The 9,335-nt window shown below is 39.6% G+C and overlaps 1 protein-coding gene across 1 annotated transcript; it reads left to right on the forward strand.

Annotated features, from left to right (window-relative positions):
• Window positions 1-3,466: 3,466 nt before the first annotated feature.
• Window positions 3,467-5,028, forward strand: LOC114090301 (protein BEX1). The gene is made up of 3 exons (XM_027932460.2): window positions 3,467-3,584; window positions 3,923-4,003; window positions 4,392-5,028. Exon 3 carries the CDS (start codon window positions 4,397-4,399, stop codon window positions 4,781-4,783), a length of 387 nt encoding a protein of 128 aa, XP_027788261.1. The 5' UTR covers window positions 3,467-3,584; window positions 3,923-4,003; window positions 4,392-4,396; the 3' UTR covers window positions 4,784-5,028.
• Window positions 5,029-9,335: the final 4,307 nt, after the last annotated feature.

The following is a 9,335-nucleotide window of genomic DNA, read 5'->3' on the forward strand; positions in this document are numbered from 1 at the left end:
AAGTTCTCTATAGGTTTAATGCAATGCCAATCAAAATCCCAACGGCATTTCTTGTAGAAATAGAGAAAGCAATCATGAAATTCATATGGAAAAATAAAAGACCCAGAATAGCAAAAACAATGTTAAGCGGGAAGTGTGAATCAGGCGGTATAGCGATACTAGACTTCAAACTATACTACAGAGCAATAGTAACAAAAACAGCATGGTACTGGTACCAAAACAGGCGGGTGGACCAATGGTACAGAATAGAGGACACAGAAACCAATCCACAAAACTACAACTATCTTATATTTGATAAAGGGGCTAAAAGCATGCAATGCAGGAAGGATAGCATCTTCAACAAATGGTGCTGGGAAAACTGGAAATCCATATGCAACAAAATGAAACTGAATCCCTTTCTCTCGCCATGCACAAAAGTTAATTCCAAATGGATCAAGGAGCTTGATATCAAATCAGAGACACGGCATCTGATAGAAGAAAAAGTTGGCTACGATCTACATACTGTGGGGTCGGGCTCCAGATTCCTCAATAGGACACCCATAGCACAAAAGTTAATAACTAGAATCAACAAATGGGACTTACTCAAACTAAAAAGTTTTTTCTCAGCAAAAGAAACAATAAGAGAGGTAAATAGGGAGCCTACATCCTGGGAACAAATCTTTACTCCTCACACTTCAGATAGAGCCCTAATATCTAGAGTATACAAAGAACTCAAAAAATTAGACAATAAGAGAACAAATAACCCAATCAACAAATGGGCCAAGGACCTGAACAGACACTTCTCAGAGGAGAACATACAATCAATCAACAAGTACATGAAAAAATGCTCACCATCTCTAGCAGTCAGAGAAATGCAAATCAAAACCACCCTAAGATACCATCTCACTCCAGTAAGATTGGCAGCCATTATGAAGTCAAACAACAAGTGCTGGCGAGGATATGGGGAAAAGGGTACACTTGTACATTGCTGGTGGGACTGCAAATTGGTGCAGCCAATTTGGAAAGCATTATGGAGATTTCTTGGAAAGCTGGGAATGGAACCACCATTTGACCCAGCTATTCCCTTCTAGGTCTATTCCCTAAAGACCTAAAAAGAGCATGCTACAGGGACACTGCTACATCGATGTTCATAGCAACACAATTCACAATAGCAAGACTGTGGAACCAACCTAGATGCCCTTCAATAGACGAATGGATAAAAATAATGTGGCATTTATACACAATGGAGTATTACTCTGCATTAAAAAATGACAAAATCATAGAATTTGCAGGGAAATGGATGGCATTAGAGCAGATTATGCTAAGTGAAGCTAGCCAATCCCTAAAAAACAAATGCCAAATGTCTTCTTTGATATAAAGAGAGTAACTAAGAACAGAGTAGGGACGAAGAGCATGAGAAGAAGATTAACATTAAACTGGGATGAGAGGTGGGAGGGAAAGGGAGAGAGAAGGGAAATTGCATGGAAATGGAAGGAGACCCTCAGGGTTATACAAAATTTCATACAAGAGGAAGTGAGGGGAAAGGGGAAAATAATACAAGGGGGAGAAATGAATGACAGTAGAGGGGGTAGAGAGAGAAGAGGGGAGGGGAGGGGAGGGGAGGGGGGATAGTAGAGGATAGGTAAGGCAGCAGAATACAACAGACACTAGTATGGCAATATGTAAATCAATGGATGTGTAACTGATGTGATTCTGCAATCTGTATATGGGGTAAAAATCGGAGTTCATAACCCACTTGAATCAAAGTGTGAAATATGATATATCAAGAACTATGTAATGTTTTGAACAACCAACAATAAAAAAATTTTTTAAAAAAGCAAAAAAACAGAAAAAAAAACCAAAAAAAAAAAACAAACAAAATTAGCTATATACATATGAGTCTATTGCTGGACTCCATTTTATTTCACTGATTTATAAGTGTATGATACTACATTACCTTTATTTCAGCATCTTAAGTCTTGAAGTCATATAACATAATCCTCTGGATTCTTGGAGTCTTTTCAAAATAATTTTGTCTATTCTAAAATCTCTTAATTTCCATATAAACTTGAGGGAAAGTTTCATAATTTTCATAAAGCTATCTACTGGGATTTTGACTACACCAAATTTATAGATTAATTCAGAATGTTGAATACCAGAAAGATTAACACTGTTAGGGTTACATTTGTTTTGATCCATAGTTTCTTTCAGCAGTGTTTTGCAGGTTTTAGTCAGCAGCACTCCTATATTTTAAAATTTTCTTTCTAAATATGTCATATTCTTTTGAAACTACCATAAATGATATTTTTATATTTTGAATTATTTATTGCTAACATATAAGAATGCAATGTATTTTGAATCTTTATCATGTAACTGTAACCTTCCTAAATTCCATTTATAGTCCTGTAATAGGTTTATTGTAAAACCCTTAGGATTTTCTAAATAATTATAATTTAATCTCCAAAACCAGATATAACCACTTAATACAGAAACTTATTAAGAGTATCTTTTTTAAAAAAATTCCGAAGCTCTGACAATCTTCTGTTGTATTGCATATTCACTGGCTTACCTCTTTAGTGTGTAGAGGCCCCTCACAAGAGGAACCATCAGCTGCCCTGTCCTTTTCCAAGTTCTAAAAGAGCAGCTGCCTGTAGTCTATATTTATATAATGACTTAGCAGAAGAGACAGATGGTTGGGATTTTTCCCCCAACTTTAATCCTGTTTTTCAAATAAAAATATTATTATTTGCTTTAAAAAATATTTTTAGTTATAGAGATGGACACAATACATTTATTTCATTTTTTTTAATGTGGTGTTTAGGATCGAACCCAGTACCTCACACGTCTGAGGCAAGCACTCTACCACTGAACTACAATCCAGCCTTATTTCCTTTTTTTAAAAGATTTTTTTAAGTTATTGATAGACCTTTAATTTATTTATTTATACGCGGTGCTAAGAATCCAACCCAGGGCCTCACACATGCCAGGGAAGTCCGCTACCGCTTCAGCCCCAGCACCCTTATTTCCTTTTTATGTAAGTATTTTTGTTGTTTATTCTCAAAGGAACAATACAGAAAGGCATTAAAATTGATTAAAAAATCACTCTCAGGCTCTTTTTCTGACATAACTCTTGCACACATCTTAGTAGAGGGAAAAATGGAGAGAGCATTGGTATAGCCAAGAAAAAAGCAATAAGAAAAAAGTGTATCCCAGAAATAGAGGAGAGGGCACGGCAATTCCCCAGTTCTAGAAGCAAGAATGGCCAACATTCTGGTGAAAAGACACTGCTCTTCTCCGATAGGCAGAGAAAGGCCTAGGAATACACAAAAGCCACAGCAACAGGGCCCAGGATGCTGATGTCCAAAGGCCCTTGAGAGAAGCTGGGGCCTTGCCGCCAAACCACGCCCACTCTGGATGGCGGGAGGGGGCGCGGGACGCGGGTGGAGCCGTTGGCGGTGACGTAGCCTCACGTGATCCGTTGCGCACCTCACTACAGCGGCAGTTCCAGCGTTCGCTCGCTCCCTCTAGGCGGTAGCTGCGCAGGTTGCCCTTTTGGCGAGCGGGCCAGGGGTGGCCCAGAAAAGTAGGAGGCGCCGGAGAAGCGGGTAAGGACCCGGAGGGGGCCCCTGGGGCAAGCAAGGGAGAGCAGACCCCTTCCTGGGGGTCCAGCTCCTTCTGGAAAGAGACTATCAATGAGACACGCAGCTCCCAGTCCAGCAGAGGCTCCGCAGCGGCGGGGGAGATGGGGGGACGGTCCCGATCCCCTGGAAACACCTGTCTGCGCCAGAACCCTGCATTTTCCACACCCCTGCCCCGCCCCTGTCGTCTGGTGCAGAAAATGGTGGTCAGCTTGGGGGCGGGGCTGGACCGAGCGCGGTGAGGAAGGGGCCGGGGCCGAGCACTAGGCTATAGCAGCCCCCTGTGCCCCCACCTCGGTCTGCAGGTCTGCAGACTAAGAGTCGCGGCGGCGCGGCCGGCGGCGAGAATCCGGAGGAGCAGGAGGAGACGGCAAGGATAGGCCCAGGTGGGTGCGAGGGGCAGTGCTGGGAGGCGGGGAGGGGGGCAGAGGGAGGTGTGCAAAGCCCAGTCTGAGACCCCCAACTCCCCTCTGCATCCCCCCCCCCCCCCCCCCCCCCCCCCGGCCCCGTCTCTCCCTTCATCTCTGTCCTCCATTTTGGTGCCTGCGGAGGCCAGGAGATGCATCTGCAGGGAAAATGGTGGGCTTTGAGGGAGGGAGGGGTTGGACCCGGCCCCCTAGAGGGCGCACGGGGCCTCTCAGGTGGGAAAATGCAATTCACAAAAGGCCTTTCAAATCTAGGCCTCTGCGTTTTGAAAAGTGCGTAGTAGGGCCTCTGTCCTCGGTGCTGATCTGTCCATTAAGGATTCAGTCCCTTCTGTCTCTTGTCTTCTAGGAGTAATGGAGTCCAAAGAGAAACAAGTGTTAAAAAATCTCAGCGAGGAAAACAACCATCAGGAAAATGAAGAAAAGGGTGAAAAGGAGCAAGATGCTAATAAAAGGGAGCCCTTGGCCCTCCCTTTGGAAGCTGGTGAATACTTTGTGCCTAGAGGAAATCGTAGGCGATTCCGTGTTAGGCAGCCCATCCTGCACTATAGATGGGACCTGATGCACAGGCTTGGAGAGCCACAGGCAAGGATGAGAGAAGAGAATATGGAAAGGTTTGGGGAGGAGGTGAGACAGCTCATGGAAAAGCTGAGGGAAAGGCAGTTGAGTCATAGCCTGCGTGCAGTTAGCACTGACCCCCCTCACCATGACCATCATGATGAGTTTTGCCTTATGCCCTGAATCCTGATGTTTTCCTTGAGGTTAACAGAGGAACCCCTGCTTCCTAAACTTACATATTTGTGATGAATTTGTTGTGAACCTTTTGATGTTATTTGTATCTTGTGGGTCTCCTGGTACCAGCTTCTAGTTGAATGTTGTGTGTTTGACCAAGTTTGTAAGTTTCTGTCAGCAGGGGACTTTTACATATTGCATGGAAAGATGCTCATTATTATATTGTGAAGTTAATAAAGCAATTTAAAAAAGCATCCTTTTTTACTTAATATATGTGAATAGATATAGTTATATAAAGTAAATAGTGTTGCTTTCTTTGTGTTGGAATTCTAAGGGATTTTTATTTTTATCCGTATTTTCACATTTTTGCAAACATTACATTATTTATTGAGTTTAATTACCCTATAAAAGTAATATGAGCACTTACTAAACACTTGTTACAGAATCTCAATTTTAGCTCACTTTTGGGATCTGTTATTTAGAAATAAAAGAGACATCTCTTTAGAGGTAATTTATCAGTAATATGAAGATAATAATCATCTCCATGGTTGCTGTATGGACCAGATGAAGTAATAAGTTTCTGAGCTTTCTCCAAATTTTCATTTAAAAAATTTAGAAAATAAATGTAATGGTTACTATGTGACAAAAGAAAGAACTGCAGTTTGAGCAAGGAGGGGGTACAGATGGCATAGAAAGTGCACTGTGATTAGAAGTGATTATGAGTAAACATTTAAAACATGAAGCCACATTTATGCTTCCAATGAAAATGGAGTAAGAGGAAGTGTATTTACTTCCTAACTGAAGCATCTAGAACCTGAACAAAATATATGAAACAATAGTTTGCAGGTATTAAACATCGGTGAAGAGCAAATCTGAAAGGGGGAGTAAATAACATACACCTTATAATTGTTCACAACTTACTGCATATTATACGATTCATAATGTGGAAATAAATGTAAGTCAATAACCAAAGGCCAGAAGAAGAGAAATATAAGTATGTGATTGTAAGTGTGTAGTCTATGCATTTAATACAATTCAGAGATCCTGATACATTAAATACTTATGGTATACCCCCTAAAACAACCATTAAAATGTTAAAGCTAATAAGACACTGTATGAGATAAAATATAAGAGTCCTCAAAATGTTAGGTAGCAGCAATGAGAACCAATAACATAGCAGGGTCACACGGTTTCTCTGAAATTGCCTTTAATGAACAATCAAGTAACTTGTAGAACAATAACAGGTGTACTAGTCCTGAGAATAAACAAGTGGAAACACAGGGAGTCCATTAAGAAATACTTCAAGAAATCAAGAACAATGGGGCTAACTCCTGTCAGGGTCTACTGAGGTCATTGTATAGTTGGGATTTATGGCCTTAGGTTTCTCAGTGTATTTCAGAAAGGAAATTTCATTAATGGCACAGGTGCACTAGGATGATGTCTGTCCAGTTATTGACCCCAGCACCTGTAGCAACATGAAATTTATTTGTAGATGAAGCCCCACCCCCATAGGATGGCCACAATCACAGTTCTGTAGAGGACCAACTAGGGTCAAAAACTCCCCCACTGTATATAAAGAAGGAGATGAATATCTGATTGGTAAAGACTGCAGAAGGTGGAACCCAGTTCTGATGTAAGCATCAAACAGTAATAAATTTGGAAGCAGCATTGTTTTCTTTGATGTTCTCTGCTCGGAAACGGCCCACTCTCTGGAGTGTGTTTTGCTTGAGCCTTATTTCACTTATAGTAAAATGCTATTCTATGGCTTTTGGTGTCTTGACTTCAAATTTGTTTCATTGGAACATAAGAACTGAGGTTTGGAGCTTCAGCTCCCCACTCTCCTGTGACAAAAATACTCAGTCAAAAATATTACAGGAAAAAGAGAACACAGAGTAGATGGGACAAATGGAAACAAATCACAAGTTGGTTGAATTAAGTCCAAACATACCAATAATTACGTTAATGTAAAATGGTCTATAAACACCTCAATTATAAAGCAGAGATTGTCCCTAAAAAACAAATGTCAAATGTCTTCTTTGATATAAGGAGAGTAGCTAAGAACAGAGTAGGGTCGAAGAGCATGAGAAGAAGATTAACATTAAACAGGGATGAGAGGTGGGAGGGAAAGGGAGAGAGAAGGGAAAATGCATGGAAATGGAAGGAGACCCTCAGAGGTATACAAAAGTACATACAAGAGGAAGTGAGGGGAAGGGGAAAAATAATACAAGGGGGACAAACGAATGTCAGTAAAGGGGGCAGAGAGAGAAGAGGGGAGGGGAGGGGAGGGGAGGGGAGGGGGGATAGTAGAGGATAGGAAAGACAGCAGAATACAACAGACACTAGTATGGCAATATGTAAATCAATGGATGTGTAACTGACGTGATTCTGCAATCTGTATATGGGGTAAAAATGGGAGCTCATAACCCACTTGAATCAAATTGTGAAATATGATATATCAAGAACTATGTAATGTTTTGAACAGCCAACAATAAAAAATTAAAAAAAAAAAAAAAAAAAAAAAAAAAAAAAATAAAGCAGAGATTGTCAAATTCAATATAAAAGAGTAACACAATTATATGCTGTCTATAAGAATCCTATTTTAAATTTAAAGATACAAATTGGTTACAAGTAAAATGATTGAAAAGATGAATAATTTAATCAAAACTTAAATATTTGTCTATACTGATATAAGACAATAAATTATAGAGCAGAGAATATCAGGAATAAATTGGGTCAATACATAATTTTAAGTAGCAAATTTGTCAAGAAGACAGTAATCCTAAACATTCACATAGTACAATGCTTCAAAATAAATGAAGCAAAAATTGCCAGGCACAGTGGCACATGCCTGTAATCCCAGCAGTTTGGGAGGCTGAGGCAGGAGGATTGAGAGTTCAAAGCCAGCCTCAGCAACAGTGAGGCGCTAAGCAACTCAGTGAGACCCTGTCTCTAAATAAAATACAAAATAGGGCTTGGGATATGGCTCAGTGATTGAGTGCCCAGCCAAAATCCCCAGTAATCCCCCACAAAAAAAAATACATGAAGCAAAAATTCATAGAATTGCAAGGAAAAATAAACAATCCAAATAAAGTCAGATATTTCAAGTGTCTCTAAAAAACTGATAGAATGAGTATTCAGAAAATCAACATAATTCAATAATAACACCAACCTGTCTGACCTAGTTGACAATTGCAAAACTTGCAACCAAAAATAGTAGTATATATATTTGTTTCACATGCACATGGAATATTTACCAAGGTAGCCCGTATTCATAGCCATAAAATAAGTTTCAACAATGTTAACAGGATTGAAATTATAAAACCTGTGTTCTCTGAGCACAATGGAATTAAATAAGGAATCAGTAAGAAAAAGATCTCTGGAAAAGCCCCAGTTTTAAAATTAGGAACAAACGACACATATAAATATCCCATGGCTCAAAGAAGAAATGAAAAAAAGAAATTAATTGGGGATACAGCCCAGCGGTAGATCACTTGCGTAGCATGTGTAAGGCCCTGGATTCAAAAGCCAGAGGGCGGGGGGAGGAGAAATAGAAATTATAAGGTACTTTTACTTTTAATTGCATGGAAATGAAAACACAACATATGATAATTTATAGGATATGGTAAAAGAAGCACATAGAAATTTGTAGAACTTAATATATACATAAGAAGAAAGCTGCCAGGTGCAGGGGCACTCTCCTGTAATCAGTCACAGAGACTCGGGAGGCTGAGGCAGGAGGATTATAATTTCAAGGCAGCATGGAAAAGTTAGTGAGATCATGTCTTTAAAAAAAAAAAAAAAGATCTGGGAATGTAGTTCAGTGGTGTGATGCTTCTGGGTTCAATCAATCCCCAGTACCACAAAAGTGAGAGAGAGAGAGAGAGAGAGAGAGAGAGAGAGAGAGAGAGAGAGAGCGAGCGCGAGCAATCAATCCCCAGTACCACAAAAGTGAGAGAGAGAGAGAGAGAGAGAGAGAAAGAGAGAGAGAGAAGCCCTACAACTGTTAAATAAATGAAATTTTTATTTAAAATACTTCTTTCAAAGACACTATATTGAGATGGCTTTACTGGTAATTCTGCCAAACATTTAATGATGACATACACTAATTAGCTATGTAAAAATCTTCCAGGAAGTTGAAGAGGAGGGAATATTTCCCAACTTCATTTATGAGGCTAGAATTACTCAGATAATTAAGCCAGACAATTGCATTACAAGGAAAGATAATTAGAAACCAATCTTCCTCGGGATCATATATGCAAAGATCATCTTTTTTTTTCCTTCTTTCCTTTCTCCAGTGACAGGATTGAAAACAGGGCTTTATGCATATTAATCAAGTATTCTGCAAAAGAGTACACTCCCAGTCTTGTGCAAAAATTTTTAAAACGTCAGTAAATGCATTTATGACTACTCAAAGTTATCCCCACTATTATGTATGACTATAATGCATTAACAAAATATTTTTAAAAGGCCCCCCAAACAAAAAAATAGTAAAATCAAATTCAATAATATATAAAAATACAATACATCATGACCAAATAAGTTCTATCACAGGAAGCTAAAG

The sequence above is a fragment of the Marmota flaviventris genome, chromosome X (genome assembly GCF_047511675.1).
Source record: "Marmota flaviventris isolate mMarFla1 chromosome X, mMarFla1.hap1, whole genome shotgun sequence".
Lineage (NCBI taxonomy): Eukaryota > Metazoa > Chordata > Mammalia > Rodentia > Sciuridae > Marmota > Marmota flaviventris.